Here is a 19,667-nt window from a genome sequence, read left to right as displayed (position 1 = left end):
TCTGCCACAAGAGGGAGCCAAAGTGATATAAAGTTGAATGTCAATCATTTCTTAACATTTGCATGGCAAAAATAACCTCAAATGTCATATTTCGCTCGACACATCATAGCTTTAACCCACAAACTAAAATATTTGATTAGCACATTTTGGTCCAACTCCACAAAGGGTGTCAATTTCTACTGAATATTTCTCATGTTTTGGACATTCCTTAATCTTGAATAATACATATTTCTATGTTGTCTGTTGTTGTCAAGTGCATATGTGCCTATAAAGAAATGGTTAATTTAACACTAACCAGGTTATCATGCACACAATTAGAACCTGGGTTTCACTGACACTAAGATTTTTTTTTTTTTTTTTTCATGAAATATGAAATGACAAAAAACATAAAAACTCAATTAAATGTATTAATCAAACCCAAATTAATAAATACAACTAGTTGAGTAAATAATGACTTGTTTTAGAGATACAATGTGCACTGCAGACTTATACGGAGTCATTGTGGGTGTTTCATGTTTGCGCAACAGCTGTAAAAATATGATACTTCTAATTTTAGTTTGAAGGACAGGATTATTAAACATAAAGCGAAACACACATAGAATAAAATTAAACCGACTGCACATGAGTTTACTGGAACTCCTGTCACGAGCTGGCTCGGCTTTGAATAGATAGTGACTATCCTTTACATTATGTGTAACTACATGAACTGTGTGTTACTTTTGAAACATAGGCTGGACTTCTGATTCTTTTGAGTCGATACTTGATTCGGTCAAAATCTATTTATATCACTCAATCTAAACGGATTATAGCGATCAAAATATAGATATTCGTAATAAATATAAAATAATAGCAAAGACACACCACAATTATAACGAAAACGGCACAAAGAAACAATATCATTGGAATCACTTCCATAACGATTTTTAACCCGATACAAACAAATGACAGCCAATCAGAATCCACCAGACATTGAAGAGCTAATTTAAATTTAAAGTGACAGGCGCTTTAAAACTGTAGAATAACGTTAAACAGAATATCCTAATATCGCTAATATAGTTATCGTTGTAAGTATATTTATAGTTTTCGTGATCTGTGGTGTTTGAAAACACAAACACACAAAAAGCTAACCTTATTAATAATTATTAGTATTTAATGATAACAATAACCATGTTGTGCACAATTTAACATTTACCACAACTTGATGAACAACTTTCTAGATTAAAATGAAACGATAAGGAACTCTTTTGAGCGAAAAAGAAGAAGAAAAGAATCAGTGAATCGGATCTACGACAAGGGTCTTCCCAATGAACCGATTGACTCAAATGAATCCATTCCATTCCATGTGCTACGTCACTATCAGTGAGTCCCAGTGTGTGTGTGTGTGTTTGTGTTTGTGGACAGCCGTTCATTTCCCATCACTACAGGCTGAGATGTCTGTGAGAAATAGCATTTTCCCTCGATAAGGACTCTAGTTATGGAGTTTGAAACTAAAATCTACCCTCAGATCGGTGGATTCGGGCGATACAACAGGATCGTAACGCTTTTCAGTTGGTTCCCAAACTTTGCTGTCTCGTTGAATCTCTTCAGCGATGTTTTCTTCACGCTGATTCCCGAGTCTTACCACTGCAAACCCGATCTGGCGTTATTCCCAGCGCCTTCCGTGCTCGGGAACCTCTCCAGGCAAGCGTTCCTCAATCTCACCGTCCCGTGGCTGAAGGGCTCCGGGTTCAGTCACTGCGAACTGTACAAGTACCCGCTGAACACAAGCAACTTCACCGGGAGCGCGCCGCGGGACACGGTGCCCTGCACTGTAGGATGGGAGTTCGCCAAACCCGCGGGACTACAAAACAACTTAGTGACCGAGGTTAGTATGCGAACCCAACTGTTATTATGCGAACCCAACCGTTATTATGCGAACCCAACCGTTAATATCCGAACCGAGTTCACTCAAGTTATGACGCTACGGGTCTACGCTAACGCGTTTTAAACCATCGTCCCGAATTAGGCTACTTTATTTAAGAAGGTTAATATTATGATTATTAATTTATAGATGTGTAAGTATTATGCGAACCCAACCGTCAGTGTGCGAACCGAACTGTATTGAACCGAACACTGCGAGTTCACTCTAGTTATGACGCGACGGGTCTGAACGCAATAATATACGTTTTAAGAAGTCGATCCGAATTAGTCTACTTTATTAAAGAAGGTTAATGTTATGATTATTAATTTATTGATGTTTAATTATTTAATTAATATGCGAACCCAGCCGTTATTATACGAACCGAACTGTATTCGAACCGAACACTGAGTTCACTCTAGTTATGACGCGATGGGTCTAAACGCGCAAAGATGCGTTTTAAACAGTCGATCCGAATTAGTCTACTTTATTTAAGAAGGTTAATGTTATGATTATTAATTTATAGATGTTTAATTATTTAATAATTATGCGAACCGAACTCTGATTTCGCTCAAGTATGTAGGCTATGCGACGGGTCTAAACGTACTAAGATGGGTTTTTTAACACTAGCTATAAATTTGGCTATTGTTAATGTTTTAATTGTTATGATTATTAATTTATTTGTTTTTAAATGAGAAAAAGTATGCAAAAGGACGATATGGAGGGAGCACTGGTAAAACAATATTAGGCTATTTCATAGTAACTGTTACCGTATTCATGATTAATCATTTGGGGAACAAATTTATCATCTTTTGAGAAAGTCCTGATTTGTAAGTAAATAAATAAATAAACTGTAGTTTTGTTTGTTTGGTTTTATAAAAATGTAGAAAGTTTTCTGTTATTGTTTATAGTATAACTGCCTGTAGACAACAATAGAAGTCTCTGTAATGTCCCATTTAGATGTCTGTGATTCCAGATCCCTCCTAAATGTGAATAATGGTCATATGTAATATGCATACTAGTCAGGCTAGATTAGTATTGACCATAATTGACCATCATTGTCCAGTAATAAAACGTGTAAAATCTGCTGATACGCATAATAGGCTGCAATACATGTCTGAAAATACAGCTTTGTTCTTGTTGTTGTTGACTAACCAAATGGTTTATGGTTTAAGATTATAGGTTATGAAGTCATATTTAATCTATGAGACCCTGAAGTCATCACTTGAAGCTCAGGGAACAGTGGACTTCCTGTTTAACAGGAAGTAAAGAGCTTTTCATGAGGCCTTGACTCGCAATATGTTTCCTTTTCCACGATGGAAAATAAAAGCTTTTACGTGTCATGAAATCTGTATGGATTAGTTTGCAGGAAGATCCTCCTGGAAGCAGAACAAGCCGGGGAAAGTATGTAAAAACTGGAGTAGCATGGCTTCACATTAGCTGTAATGTAATAATAGAAGTTGATTATATAATTAAAAAGTCGCTGCCACACATACTCAGCCTTCCTTAGATTCAGTGGGTGTTTGGATTGGCAAGAAAGTTGGAGTTTTTAAATGTTTCATTGATTTTAATACATTCGATTGACATTATTAGAAGAGTGAGTGTCAGTGATGTTTAATTTTTACCTTTTTTCATATTACATTTAAGTTCCCTACTGTAATCTCCAACTCAAAGTCCGTCTTCTGATGGTTTTAGCTATTTTAAATGGTTGAAACTGGTGGTTTATAGTCATTAGCTGGTTGATCAGCTAATTTTGGCTTGGTAGAGCCCTTTTCCATAGGGGTGTAACAATATATCGCAATGCAAAATGCAACAATATGTATTGTGTATAGTGACATATGTATTGTGAATAGTTCACCCACAATTAAAATTAAAGTTTTCAGAGTTTTAGTGCCAGTTCTACATTAAACTACTATATATAATGTTGAATATAATGTATAATATTGCAATGAGGGAATATTTGTGGGTTCTGATAATGCCAAATGTCTTGTTACCAGTATAAAGTGCCTACATTATATTAAATATATCTAGTCAGTGAAAGAGTGCAAGCATATTCATCTACAATAATTCTGTATTTTCAGCTTCAGAATCATGAATATTGTTATTCTGGTGTCTCTATTGTCCTGTGCTTTGGGTTTCAGCACCAAGTCCAAGCCTATTCATTTACACACAATATAATACCAAATTTAGCATTTTAATCAACAGGTCATTTTTTTATTCATTTGTTCAGTATCATACGTCTTGGAGTATCGCAATAATATCATATCGTGAGTTCAGTATCGTGATATGTATCGAGTCGTGAGGATATCGGTACACCCCTAATTTTCCACAAACATCTCGCCTATTATAGGCCATATAGAGGTCGACCGATATGTTGTTTTGTTTTTTCAGGCCGATGCCGATCTTTTGAAATCCGGGCCGGCCGATAAATGCTGCCGATTTATTTTGGCTGATATGTGCTTGTTTTAACCAGAGGCGGACAGAGTACACAGCTTCATTACTTGAGTAAAAGTACAGATACCCCTTGCTAAATTTTACTCAAGTACAAGTAAAAGTACTACAGTCAGATGTCTACTTAAGTAAAAGTACTAAAGTACTTGTTTTTAAAAGTACTTGAGTACAAGAGTACATTTTCTAAATATTGCATTACTACTGCCACAGTGCTTACATTGGTAAACACAGCAAATACTTGAAGCGAAAACTATCATTAACTTGTTCAGAAAATTGAAATAGTCTGGTGAGGTGGGGCCACGGGTTCGGGATGCGATATTTTTTTTCCCAGGATGGTAGGGGAAGACTCATGAATATTCATTTGGGAAGTCATCCCTGATTGGTCTGATGACCTACCCCTAACCCCGCCCCTAAACCTACCCGTCACTGGGGTTAAGACCATTAAGGGATGATTTCCCTAATGAATATTCATGAGTCTTCCCCTACCATAAAAAAAAATACTCCCGGGATGCACCTGCTGCGTCTTCATCCATTGTTTAGTCCATGGTTTCGTATCTAAATCTGACCATGGAGTTGACTTTGGCGGAAAACTGAAGGTGATTGCTGATAGGCTGTCCCAATCAGTGGCGCCTGCACAATCCAATCACATTTGAGAGGGAAACAACAAATTGAGGGTTTCCGAGATGTTTCTTTTTTTTTTGTTGAAGTAACAGGTACTCACAGTTATGGATAGAAATGTAGTGGAGTAAAGAGTACAATATTTGCCTCTCAAATGTACTTGAGTAAAGTCATGAGTACTCCCCAAAAATGATACTCGAGTAAAGTACAGATCCCTCAAAATTGTACTTAAGTACTGTACTCAAGTAAATGTACTCTGTTACTGTCCGGCTCTGGTTTTAACCTCTATTTGAAAGATAAAATGTAACAAATAAATTACTTAAGATAGACAAAATTTCTCAACAAAAACCTTTATTGAACACTTGACCAATCTGCACTTGTACAGTTAAATTAAAAGTCTACAAATACAATCACACATTACACTGTTTGGCCAGCATTTTAACCGTGTTTAATCCAGCTACTAGCTAACGGTATGCTAAAGCTAGCTGCTGACTAGCGTCACGTGCAGCGAAGCGAGGTTTCCGTTATTCTAACGTCCGTTTTCAGAGCATCCAGGAGAAGCACAGGCTTCGGTCCGGTAGAACGGTCGTTAAGGCAGCAGTGCCGTATTAGCACCGGGTCTGTCTGTAGCTACCCAACCCTAGCAACGACGACGCTAGCAAAGCAAAGCCAGTCCTTCACTAGCCTATAGCCTATACTTCACTAGCCTATACTAAAATGACTCTAGGCCAGCGTGCGTCGAACACGTGCTCCACAACAACACTAGGCTGCCCACAGATGCGCCCGCCTAATAATCGGCTTGATGTACTTGGATATTGGCCGATGCCGATTATGTTAAAAAATGCAAAAAATCGTCCGATTAATCGGTCGACCTCTAGCCATCATTACCTGATTTTTCCAGCTGATTGATTGAAAGCGTGTCTCTTTCTCCTCATGCTGACAGTGGAACCTAGTGTGTGCGGATTACTGGAAGATCCCGCTCCAGCACGTGTGCTTCATGACCGGCTGGACCCTCGGCTACATCTTACTCGGCTCCATCTGCGACTGGTGCGTCTTCCTACATTATTATTCGTCTTTTTATACTTGTTTTCTAAATGTGATCAAAGTATTACTACTTAAAATGTTTCAGCTTCATTGCAATAGATGCAAAACTTCAAACCAAGTGGCTTGTGCAAATAAATGATGCTTTTAGAAAGTGTTTGCACTTTCTTCTGTGAACTACTGTGGTTATTAGTGGATGACAAGCAGAAAATGAGTCCAGATATCTTTACTTGGAGTCAGATATGTCCTAGAGCTGCACGATTAATCGTTAAAAGATCGCGATCTCGATTCAAACACCCGTGCGATCTTATTCCTAAATGACAGCGAATACAGTTGTCATGATATGAAACAGCTTCACAAACAGTCTTTTCAATCACACAGTATCATTATTTCTGTCTTACAATCATTCATATTATCACAGAACAACTGGGATAAAAGTTTATAGTTCAGATATAAACACTGATGTCTACAGTAGCGATCAAAATAGAGGAAATCACCTTTTGAAAGTAACTTTGACTCTTCAAATAACGATTGTATCGATTACAGCGTTACACCAGTAGGTGGCGACAAGCGACTTCATTTATTTGTCATTGAATCATTCATTCAAGAGATTCGTTCAAAAACGCTGATTCATCCAGTAATGGAACAAGTGAAGTCTTCATGAGTGAGTCATTGAATCACTCATTAAGACAATTATTTTTAAAATATTCATTCTAATTAATTAAATACCTGCAGCAATTATTATTTTGTCAAATCCTCTAGTAATTTGCATGTTATTTTTCTGTTCAGAATCGTGATCTTTATTACGCGCAGCTCTGATATCGTATCATTTACAACCTAATAAACCTCTGTAAAGTTTTACTTGAAAAGTGTGCTCATGTTTCTTTAAAAGTCCACTTGGTTTGATATTTTATCTAATTAAATGACTTAAACAGATAGTCCACCTAAAAAAATAAAAATTCTATAATCAATTACTCGCCCGTATGTCATAGCAAATTTTCTTCAAAACACGAGTGAAGATATTTCTATTATTACCATAGAGATTTCTGTGCCTCTGTGGAAAGTCCAAAACTATGCTTTGATTTTCTTCAGAAAGTTCATATAGCCATGTTAAAAGTAATGCATATGATTAATGCGCAGTTTAATCCAAGTCTTCTGAAGGAACACGATCGCTTAGTTTATATGATGAACAGATTTAGGTTTTAATTCACATATAAACACAGAGCTCCTTCAGTGGAGGGACGGGAATCTCTCAGGTTTGAGTTTCAGAGATATGAAAGTCTCGTGGGTTTGGATGCCGTCGATCTCAGAAAGAGTAGAGCCGTATTTCATTTCTGACGGGACCGAAAACGAGGCTGTGAGGGGAACAACTGCATTTAATGGATCGTTCTGTCGTCGAACAACTATCCGACTGTTGATGAAACAACTTTCCCAAGAAAGCTTTCAGTAGATATTAGGGATGCACCGATATGAAAGATTTTACCGATAATTCTTTATATTTGAAAGCCGATAACCGATATATTGGCCGATAAATCTAAATCTAAATCCAAATTTGTATATAATTTTTTAGAGCCTGATTACAAAAACTAAAGTCTCACCATTAAATCCACGTCTCAAACACACAATTATAATGATGTTCTCATGATAACTTTATGTAGCCGATATAAAAGCACATGCTCATGTTGCACTTTACTGTATTTTCCTTTTTTAAAGTGATTTCAATATTTCAAGCGATTCATGTTGAACGGTGTGAATCTGAAGCGTCTCAGCTGAAGGAAATAATCCATTATTTATCAGCTTTAATATATCAGCCAGATTTTCTGATCGGGCTGATAATGATAACATTAAAAATTAACTTATATCGGCCGATACCGATATGGTGGCCGATATATCATGCATCCCTAGTAGATAAAACTTGAGTGAGTTGTGAGAATGATGATCTAGGCTGTAAAACCCCTCTCAGCCTCGTTTAGTCAGTGTGTCGTCTCTCCTGGATAACGTCTGTGAGGTCGAGGAATCCAAGACAGAATTTTCATTTTTGGGTGAACCTTCCCTTTAAGTGTTTCAGTAGTATCATTAAATGATTTCACGATTGATTACTTGGTTAATATGTCAGAAGAACAAATGAGTGTGTGTGTGTGTGTGTGTGTGTGTGTGTGTGTGTGTGTGTGTGTGTCTCAGGTTGGGTCGTCATTTGAATTAATGTATGTTTTTATGTTAAATTAACACGTTAACACACACAATTAAGTGGACTTAAATAAATAAGTGTGTGTGTGTGTGTCAGGTTGGGTCGTCATTTGAATTAATGTATGTTTTTATGTTAAATTAACACGTTAACACACACAATTAAGTGGACTTAAAAAAATAAGTGTGTGTGTGTGTGTCAGGTTAGGTCGTCATTTGAATAAATGTATGTTTTTATGTTAAATTAACACGTTAACACACAATTAAGTGGACTTAAATAAGTGTGTGTGTGTGTGTGTGTCTCAGGTTGGGCCGTCATTTGAATAAATGTATGTTTTTATGTTAAATTAACACATTAACACACAATTAAGTGGACTTAAATAAATAAGTGTGTGTGTGTGTCAGGTTAGGTCATCATTTGAATAAATGTATGTTTTTATGTTAAATTAACACGTTAACATACACAATTAAGTGGACTTAAATAAATAAGTGTGTGTGTGTGTCAGGTTAGGTCGTCATTTGAATAAATGTATGTTTTTATGTTAAATTAACATGTTAACACACAATTGAGGGGACTTAAATAAGTGTGTGTGTGTGTCTCAGGTTGGGCCGTCATTTGAATAAATGTATGTTTGTATGTTAAATTAACACGTTCACATCAGAGGTGGACAGTAACAAAGTACATTTACTTGAGTACTGTACTTAAGTACACTTTTTGAGTATCTGTACTTTACTTGAGTACTGTACTTAAGTACTCTTTTTGAGTATCTGTACTTTACTTGAGTATTATCTTTTCTGGAAACTTTTTATTTTAACTTCACTACATTTGAAAGACAAATATCATACTTTTTACTCCACTACATTTCTGTCAAGGTCCTTGAGTAGAAAGTAGTAACGTCAGTCAGGGGATGATTTTGGTTGGAAATGAAAGTCGGGTTGACACCAGAACCCGACGTCAGATTTACGCCAGAACCCGACGTCGGACAGATTTTGGTTGGAAATGAAAGTCGGGTTGACGTCAAAGCCAAAAAACTAAGCCAAGGGCACTATTTGAGGGAACAGCCATTTGTGTGTCCTAAACCATTGTAGACGTTATTGAGTGACTTATTCAATCTCATATTCAATCCCACGACTGGAACTGTGCTCTAGAAATAAATGTGATACTGATATGAGGGCAGGCAGGCATAGATTCAGAGGCATAAGGTACTGTAAGTATTACATTCAACAATGCAACAATAATAAAACAATGCACTGACATTTACTTTTTACTTTTGATACTGAAGTACTTTTAAAAACGAGTACTTCTGTACTTTTACTTAAGTAAGAATCGGTCTTTACAACTTTTACTTGTAACGGAGTAATATTTGACCAGTAGTATCTGTACTTTCACTCAAGTAAGGAAGTTGTGTACTTTGTCCACCTCTGGTTAACATATACAATTAAGTGGACTTAAATAAATAAATGTGTGTGTGTGTGTGTGTGTGTGTGTGTGTGTGTGTGTGTGTGTCTCAGGTTGGGCCGTCGCTGTGCGCTGCTGCTGTCAGTGGTTTTCTCTGGACTGCTGGGAATCATGGCTTGTCTTTCTAACAGTCCTTCAGCGTTCCCGTTCCTCCGGCTCTGCCAGGGCTCGACGTTAGCCGGAGTGTTTCTGTCGTCTTACATTGCACGCAAGTACACTCTATCACATGACCTCTTTAGAAATCTGCAGCTGATAATAAGAAGCTCTGTGAGACGCAGAGGCTCTGAAACACTCGAGGCTGTTTGCTGTACACGAGTGCTTGTGGAAACTGCTTGTTCACTCCAGGTCAATATTTTAATAAGATTTGGTTATGCAAAAATGTCATTTTAAGTGTCTGTCTCTTCCTACAATCATCTACACAACAGGAAGTGCTATTGTCCCTTTAATTGTTCCTGAAGTCTTAGATTACGTGTTTTTTACGTGTTACGTGTAGATTAATGAAACTACTCGAGATTGTCCATCTGGCTTTAATTTCCATAAAATACAAGTAAAAATATTTCAAGGAAGTGATATTACATATTCGGGTCTTTAGCGACCCGGATCCATGTCTAACACAACACTACAGTGTGTGTGTTTAAGGGTTAAACACACACTCTACCAGCCAAAGTCTGGATATATTTGAATAATTGTTTTTTTTTTTTTTTTTTATAAAAACATGTTTACACACGCAATACTTTTTCAGTTAATGTGTTTAGACTAACCTGACAATCTAAAGCAGAGTTTACGAGGTTACATTTATGGCCATAAACAACTAAAACAATAACTTTCTGTGCATTTTGACAGGGAAAAAATCTGAGCCGGTCTGACGGGGACAATGGGAAAAATATTATCCCTCATATAATGAAGGGCAGGGAAATGTGACATTTATTATAATGGGTTTATGTAAAGATTGTTTTAAGTTCACTTAAATTAAAACTTGTTATATTTGTAAAGCCTTATAAAGTTTAAAATTGATAGCTTTCAATTATACTGGAATGTGGAATGGCTATAATTAATGGCTAAAAATGTTTCATAGAGATTAGTATTTTCATAAAAAGATTGTACATTAAACAAATATTTAAAATGTTTTTTCTACATTCATTTGGAGATTAAATTTGAAATTGTTACAATATAGAAATATATTAAAAACTTGAATGTTTTGTGTGATTAATTGGTTAATGTTTTTTATCTACTGTCAGATTTAGTTTTAATCTTAAACTTTTTGAAATGAAAATAGCAAAATATAAATATTTTGAATTTGAGTTCATTTTTTTTATTAGTTTAATTTTTAGTCATTTCATTTTGTGCTTTTGTCATTTTATTCGTTTTTTTAGGTTTAGCTTATTTTTATTTCAATTGTAGCTGGTTTTAATGTTTATTTATTTCCAGTAAATAATGTTTGTCCATCTTAAATGTATTTCAGTTTATTGCTAAGGCAACATTTCCATTTTTCAGTTTAGTTTAATTTCAACAGAATTTTATATTTTATTTTATTTCAGCTTTTTTTAATTCTTCATTTAACAGAAGTGTTTTTAATTGGTTAGTTTCAGTTAACGATAATATTCCTGATACACACAGTACATGCTCTTTATTAAAACGAAATAAAGTGAAAGAAAAGAAACAGAAACTCTTTCAACACTGATATTCTAAAACATGGACGATAGTAATAATGAAGAACGAGTAGATATGTCGTGTGTGTGTGTGTGTGTGTGTGTGTGTGAGCAAATGTTCTTGATCAATAGGAGGCTCTTAATAAGGAGTGTTGTTCGTGTGTGTGTGTGTGTGTGTGTGTGTGTGTGTGTGTGTGTGAGCAGATGTTCTTGATCAATAGGAGGCTCTTGATAAGGAGTGTTGTTCGTGTGTGTGTGTGTGTGTGTGAGCAGATGTTCTTGATCAATAGGAGGCTCTTGATAAGGAGTGTTGTTCGTGTCTGTGTGTCTGTGTGTGTGTGTGTGTGTGAGCAGATGTTCTTGATCAATAGGAGGCTCTTAATAAGGAGTGTTGTTTGTGTGTGTGTGTGTGTGAGTGTGAGCAGATGTTCTTGATCAGTAGGAGGCTCTTGATAAGGAATGTTGTTCGTGTGTGTGTTGTTTGTGTGTGTGTTGTTCGTGTGTGTGTGTGTGTGTGTGTGTGTGTGTGTGTGTGTGAGCAGATGTTCTTGATCAATAGGAGGCTCTTGATAAGGAATGTTGTTCTGGATCCGTGACGGAACAGCATTCCACTTCTATCTCACGAACACACTGATAATCAGTGTGTGTTTAATCGGCTGAGGAAAGTTCAGTCTGTTTCTGTGTGTGTGTGTGTGTGTGTGTGTGTGTGTGTGTGTGTGTGTGAGTGTGTGAGTGTGAAGATCTGATCTCAGTTCTTTCCATCGTAAAGAGTCCGTGTTCTTGTCCTGCGCTTCCTCTGATTGTTATTGGAGAGTGTGTGTCAGCCAGAACACGCAAACGTTTCGTGAGATCTCATGGAAAACTGTGTGTGTAAACACAGGCACGCACACACTCGACGTTTCTTTCTTCTGTACGACCCCAGTCAGATGCCCAGACACACTCTTCATTTCTGTTGTCCACATTTACAATAACAGTGTTGAAAGAGCGTGTGCTCAACTCTTGCTGCCCGTTTATTTAGTTTAATAAAGACATATGTAAGAATTATTTTCTGCTTGACAAGACTTCATTTATTTGATCAGAAATACAGTAAAAATTGTGTTTTTTGTTTTTGTTTTGTTTTTTTAAAGTGAATATCTAGTAAAGTGTAATTTATTCCTGTGATCAAAGCTGAATTTTCAGCATCATTACTCCAGTCTTCAGTGTCACATGTGACACCAGATAATTATAAAATGCCTTAAAAATACTTAATTGTATTTTTTGTACACTTTAAATAGTGTTATGGATTGGAAGTGCACATTATTAACCGCACATGTTAAATGTTTTCAGAAAGAATGTGAATGATGCTGTTTTTGAAAAGATGTTTATTGTCAATTGCTACAAATGATTGTCACATGATCCTTCAGAAATCAGTTGATGATTAAGAAACATTTATGATGAAACTTACAAAAAAATGAACAAAGCAATTCGTCAAATATCAGTCATAATACAGGTTAGAAAATAATAATAAAGTGCTAAGATTATCACAAATGAACAAAATATTTTGATGCACGTCATTCATATTAAATCGTATATTCCACCCATACCCGCTACAATTGAGAATCACTTTAAGCATTCAGACGTATGTCAATTTGATGTATTCCATTAATATTCAATAAAACAATATACAATAGGATTCGTTAACAACGTGTTCTTCTAAAATGAGGGCGAGTCTCAAATCCGTGAGTACAGTTTACAAACCCGTGGGAACGGATTGCGAAAGCGTGGGCACGGTTTATGAATTTGTGGGTACAGATTGCAAAAACTGAAGGCACAGTTTACAAATCTGAGAGCGCGGATTAGAAACTCGTGGGTACGGTTTGTTAAACCGAGGGAACAGTTTGAGAATTCGTGAGTACGGTTTATAAACTGAGTGGACGGATTGCCAAACCGTCGCCGCGGATTGTTTTTTTTTTCCCTACAGGTGACTTCCCGGGCTCCGTAGATTTCTGTAAAAGCAAATATCTCCCTTTGCTTTGAACTTTGAGCGTTGTAACTTTGCAGATGTTGTTTATGATCAAACAGCAATATTACACACTAACTAAAGTTAGAAAAGTCAAATCATAATCAACCGCCCCTTTAATTGATTTGGTTGTGAGTGCAGTGCACTTGAAGAGACTCCGCCCACACACTCTTCTGATTGGCTGTGATTCGTGATTGATTTGTTTCGTGTCTGTGGACACACTGTCACTACTGTCTCTCTGGTTTAATCCTGCAGGACTGGAATGGTGTGACCCGCCTCACAGACTCATGGTGTCGATGGTCAGCGGCTTCTTCGCGGTGTTTGCCGAGCTGCTGTTGCCGGGGCTTGCAGTGCTGTGCCGTGATTGGCCCGTTCTTCAGGCCGTCACCACACTTCCCCTGCTGTTACTGCTCTCCTATTGGTGGTGAGCCGTGTGTGTGTGTGTGTGTGTGTGTGTGTGTCATACATCGTTTTCTTTAAAGGAGCAGTACATTCTGACTACTTACTGTTTTAAACATAAAGCAACAAATGGTCATTTTGACAGATAGGTATAAAATGTCATATTCCAGTCGTATTAATTCCCCCAAAAACTTAACAGACATAATTATAATAATAATAATAATAATACAGGGTCCCCGCGGATCCTTAAAAAGTCTTAAAAGTTCTTAAATTAGATTTTTTAAATTTAAGGCCATAAAAAGTCTTAAAAAATATATATCTTATTTTTATTCATGAAAGGTCTTAAATTTTAGATGACACTTTGACTTAGACTTATCTAAATGCTTTCGAAATTAAAACTATCTAATTAGCGGCTCTTATTATTTTTTTAATTCTATCTTTGTGGATTTGCTTGTTCACGTGACAATTCGCGTCACTTACGGCAGTATTAGCCTGCGTCTGTCTCCTGCACGCCAGAGGAGAGAAGAAAACGAGTGAATGTCAGTTCAGTTGTAAGTTCATTCTTTATGTGCTTAGGGGTGTGCGATGTTGTCTATGAACTATGATGATATTGTAATCATTGTTTTAACTATGTCCGAGGCACTGCGAGTGCGAGCTGACATCGCGTTTCTCTCATGCTTGCTTTCACTGCGTGATGTGTCAGTTTATAGATGTCCCCAAATGAGTTTTTGTCTTATATTTATATTATATGTTGTTATATTAGAATATCACATGAGCAAGAGTGCCGTTTTCCTTTGCACAATTGCAAATGTGCTATTTATTTTATACAGTTAAATTGACAATAAAGTTAACATTGTGAGTTACTTTTTGGACACAATATTGTCAATCACTTTCACTTTATATTGCCGACGAGAATTTGAACGAATCATTTTAACGATTCAATGAACAATCACTTGTTTTTCTGAATGAATCAGCCGTTTGAACAAATCGGTTGACTCCAACAACTCGCTTATTAAGACAGTGACTTGCCGCCACCTACTGGTGGTTTCAGTTTCATATTTAAAGTATCCTTTAATTAAAACGTTAAAATTATAAATCATTTCATGTTTAAATATTGAAAAGCTTTATTTATGCAATTGTAAATGAAGTGTAAATATAGTAATGCCAGTTTTGATGCCGCTTCTGTGTCAGCTCTGCACTGCAAGGATGGATTTTAATTTAATGATTTCATTTGACATTGGGACTGTGTTATTCTAATATAATTTAATTTGAATGTTGACATAAAAGGTGATGCATACCTCTAAATACGTTTAGAAACAATATCCATATATAGGTGACAATGCCCCTGGAAATCAATTTAAGGTGGCACATATTGCCCCTTAATAAAAATGTTAATTTCGGTCACTACTGTGAACTGACCACTGCATAGAATATAAAAAATATGAATATCTTCGTGAGTCTTCTGTCAACAACAGGCCTAAACCAGCCGGGATACCAGTACAAAAACACAATCAGTAAAATATCATCTAATTATTATCAACAAAACTTTGAAAATATCTAGACATATTTTTGTCAATATTGCGCACCCCTAATGTGCGGTATTAATTTTGATTTCTTCAGGTCTTAAAAAGGTCTTAAATTTGACTTTAAAAATTGTAATAATGATTTCTCTGTTTTAATCGAATCCCATGTTGATTCTCAAATCCCAAGAACCGATGTGTTAATGCAGGTTTACACGACAACGATGTACTAAAATTAGAAAAGTTGTGTTTTTCACGTACAGACATAGGCGTCGATTTCGATACACGTACCCACCAGATTTCGTCACGAGTCATTTTGTACCCACCACTTTTTTTTCTGACCGTTTTCAGTGGTTATGAGGAGCAATATGAGAGAGAAATTTGGTGATCGTTGTTTAGGTACATTAAACCACGTCATGTCATATTGTCAACACTTATGAAGCAGAATAGTGGGTCATACGTCTAATGCTTTTTGAAAACTTAAGACTTTCTTCTTCATAAAACGAGTCGGACATCATCACATTTTTGAATACATTTTTATTTATTTAGGTTAGTAAGCTCAAAACATGACCTGCGCGAAAGAGAAAAAAATGAATGCGTCATCGTGCCCAGCACTTCTGAAAATGCACTTCCGGATGCGTCTCTGTCCCCAGCACATCTCAGACCAGACTGACGCCCATGCGTACAGACAACAAGAACATTGTCAAAACCATCCCCGTTTATACGGCTCCACAGAAACCACTGAAAACACTGTATATCGCATGCCAGGATGTCACACACACACACACACACACACACGATAACTATTGTTTTCCCAAATTTGCACTAACTTTGCAAAGTTTGCATTGAGTAAGCACCACTAATAATGTGATTTGTGTGTGTGTGTGTGTGTGTGTGTGTGTGTGTGTGTGTGTGTGTGTGTGTGTGTGTGTGTGTGTGTGTGTGTGTGTGTTGCGCACACAAGCTGTGCTTCAGTGTTCCCAGAATCTCCTCGTTGGCTCTTGGCCACGTCTCAGATTCCTCAAGCTAAGAAGTGTCTCCAGTCTTTTTCCGCACGGAACGGGGTGTGTGTTAGTGACGAGCTCTTCCCTGCGGAAACACTGCTGTCAGGTGAGAACCTCGGCCTCACACACTTCAAGACCAGAACTATCGTCTCTACGGATGCACTGAAGTCAAACCGAATATAATAAAACAGTCCGAATACCAAATATTGCATTTTTTTCTCATTTATTTTAACAATTTTTCACCATTGCATAAATTAAATTGTCAAAATGTGCTTTTTATTATTTTGTCTTGCTTTTAAAAGAAAAAAACATTGAACATATAAAACTTTTTTTTTTTTAACACTGAACATTTTTTTTAAACATTCCAGCAGACATTATACCAACAAAGCACAATATAACTTAAAATAAAGAAATATTTTTATTTGGCCCTGTTTGAGCCATTTGATCGCGTCATCAAAAAACATCATTGTCCTGTCAAATTTATTCAGTCTTTTCACTTATTCGGCCGAACATCTTAAGTGTTTGTTTTTTTTTGTGTTATTTTCGGCTGAATAATTTCATTTGCCGAACATTCGGTGCATCTCTAATAGTCTCATGTTGTGGGTTTTAAACATGGCACATGTCTTGTGTATCTGTGTGTAGCTGGAGACCCGGTGGGCCTTTCCCGATACACACACTTGACCAGTTGTCTATTTGCATAATGTATTCCCTGTATTTACTGATAACATCAGACATTTGGCATTATCAGGACCCACAAATATTCCCCCATTGCATTATTATACATTATATTCAACATTATATATAGTAGTTTATTGTAGTACTGGCACTAAAACTCTGAAAACTGGAATTTGTTCCTCACACAGTAATTTTTATTTTGGGTGAACTATCCACTATACATGTTGCATGTTTGTAGTGCGATATAGTGTTCCACCTCTAGTGTTTGAGGGAGTGTTTGAGACGTCCCAGTGATGATCGGGCTCCGCTGTTACGGTGTGATTATACTTTGACAGGATATAATGAAGAACAGCATCTAGCTCTTAAAGAGGACAGTTTCATGATGAGACAGCTCTTTGGTTCCAGTGCAGTAATACTCCAGCTCACTGGAATCTGAATCACATTACGACAAATCAAGACCCGTCCCGATAGTGAATAGACCCATTTAGGGTGTTTGAATTGAGGAATCAAGTCCGTCCCTCCCGGAGATTTTCATTGGAATGTGATGGTCAGAAATCTACCAACTCTTTCCCCTCTCTCTCTCTCTCTCTCTCTCTCTCTCTCTCTCTCTCTCTCTCTCTCTCTCTTTCTCTCTCTCTCTTCTCTCTCTCTCTCTCTCTCTCTCTCTCTTTCTCTCTCTCTTCTCTCTCTCTCTCTTCTCTCTTCTCTCTCTCTCTCTTTCTCTCTCTCTCTCTCTTCTCTCTCCTGCTCTCTTCTCTCTCTCTCCCCTATCTCTCTCTCTCTCTCTCTTTCTCTCTCTCTTCTCTCTCTCTCTCTTCTCTCTTCTCTCTTCTCTCTCTTTCTCTCTCTCTCTCTCTTCTCTCTCCTCTCTCTCTTCTCTCTCTCTCTCCCCTATCTCTCTCTCTCTCTCTCTCTCTCTCTCTCTTCTCTCAATACAATATAGTGTTTTTTTTTTGTTTTTTTGTTTTTTTCAAGGTGTTGACTCACTTGATTCATTAACACGGCGTCACGGGGTTAAAGTGACGGCCGCAGCAAGTGTGGAAGATTGTGTCTTAGCTATCGGTGAGATTGTTGGACATAAGAGTATTTTAGCAGCGTCAAGAATGAGCAATGCGGTTGTTTGTTTTTTGAACACTGTTGAAAATGCCAATAATGTTGTAGAAAGAGGAGTTATAATTCGTGGTCTTTTTACACCTGTGCTTTCTCTTTCAACACCTGCGAGGAAAGTTATTTTGTCTAATATTCCACCTTTTATCAAAGATGAAGCTTTGGTTAAAGAATTGTCACGTTTCGGGAAGCTAGTTGCTCCTGTGAAAAAGATCGCGATCGGGAGTAAATCGGACTTAATCAAACATGTGGTGTCTTTTAGGAGATTCACTTATATGATTTTAAGTGAGAACAGAACTGAACTGAATTTAAATCTGAAATTCAGATTTGATGATTTTGACTATACTGTCTATGTATCCACTGACACTACAATGAAGTGTTTTGGATGTGGAAAAACGGGGCATTTGGCTCGTGCTTGTCCCGAAAATACACGTACAAGGCAGGACATGATAGATGAGAGTGTGGTGCAAGATGTGGAAAGCGTTGCTGGAACATCTGTGTCAGTACCTGTGATTTCAGTAAGCCTACCTGTAAACTCAGCAACTGTGAATTCAGCACAGAGTGTCAAAGACACAATTAACAAAGTTGCCTGTGAACAAACAGTTGAAACTGTTGTTAAAACTAGGATGGTAGTGAAAGATTCGGATTTGACTGATAAGGGTCAGGCAAAGTCAAATGTAAGCTTGCTTCAAGAAGCTAATGTGATTTTTGAAGAATTGATGGACACACAAAGCAGTTCAACGAATTGTTTATCTGATATAGAGTCTGTATCAGACAGTGTAAATATGTGTGAAGTAGACATAGATCAAGCTGTCTTTAAAACTCCTCTAAAAAGGAGAAACAACGATAAAGAAAGAGTTTCAAAACAAGCAAGAAAAGATCAGAAAAATGATACAGATAATATTGAAAGTGAAAGTGAATTGTCTGATTCTAGTGCTTCAAGTTGTTCACAAAGCGAGTGGATATGTAATGATTACAGTGCTGAAGAAATTAAGAAGTTTTTAAAAGTAACAAAAAATCAGAGAGGAGTACAGGTTGCTGATTTTTTCCCAGACCTGAAACGGTTTGCAGAAAGTACTAAGAATCTGATGAGTGAAGGTTCCTTTCTGGATAAAGAAGTATATCGACTGAAAAAATTTGTTACAAAAATCCAAAACCAGCTGAATAATGATGATAAAGTGGCATAGATCCTTTGCCTTGAGTGGCTGTGTGTTTCTGTATAGATTATTTTTTGTAAGTTTCTTTTTTTCTTTACACATGGCAGATATCCGTATAGCATCTTTAAATGTGAACGGAGCCAGAGATGATGTAAAGAGAATGCAAGTGCATGAAACAATAAGGCAGAAACAACTTGATGTTCTTTTTTTACAAGAAACACACAGTGATGATAGAAATGTTACAGACTGGATAAAAGAATGGAATGGTCATATATTTCTAAGTCATAAAACTTCACGTAGTGGAGGAGTTGCCATCATGTTTGCAAAGAAGTTTACTCCATGCTCTTTTAAGATAGAAGAAATAGTGAAGGGGAGACTTTTAAAAATTCAAGCTTTTTTTGAAAAATATGTTTTGGTTTTTATTTGTGTGTATGCTCCCACTTTACCAATAGAGAGAGTTGCTTTTTTAGATATTCTATGCTCAACTTTAGATAAATGTAATAGCGA

The 19,667-nt window shown here is 36.8% G+C and overlaps 1 protein-coding gene across 1 annotated transcript in view; it reads left to right on the top strand.

Annotated features, from left to right (window-relative positions):
• The first annotated feature begins 1,373 nt into the window (after positions 1-1,373).
• Positions 1,374-19,667, top strand: part of slc22a31 (solute carrier family 22 member 31) — a 29,624-nt gene continuing 11,330 nt past the window's right edge. The window contains exons 1-5 of the mRNA XM_084109235.1: positions 1,374-1,864; positions 5,910-6,013; positions 9,704-9,858; positions 13,554-13,722; positions 16,182-16,327. Of these exons, the coding sequence (XP_083965361.1) occupies positions 1,475-1,864; positions 5,910-6,013; positions 9,704-9,858; positions 13,554-13,722; positions 16,182-16,327 (964 nt within the window). The 5' untranslated portion in view covers positions 1,374-1,474. The remainder of the gene's footprint in view (positions 1,865-5,909; positions 6,014-9,703; positions 9,859-13,553; positions 13,723-16,181; positions 16,328-19,667) is intronic.

This window comes from Abramis brama (genome assembly GCF_963993115.1).
Source record: "Abramis brama genome assembly, chromosome: 3".
Lineage (NCBI taxonomy): Eukaryota > Metazoa > Chordata > Actinopteri > Cypriniformes > Leuciscidae > Abramis > Abramis brama.
This window is presented reverse-complemented; position numbering and strand designations above follow the sequence as displayed.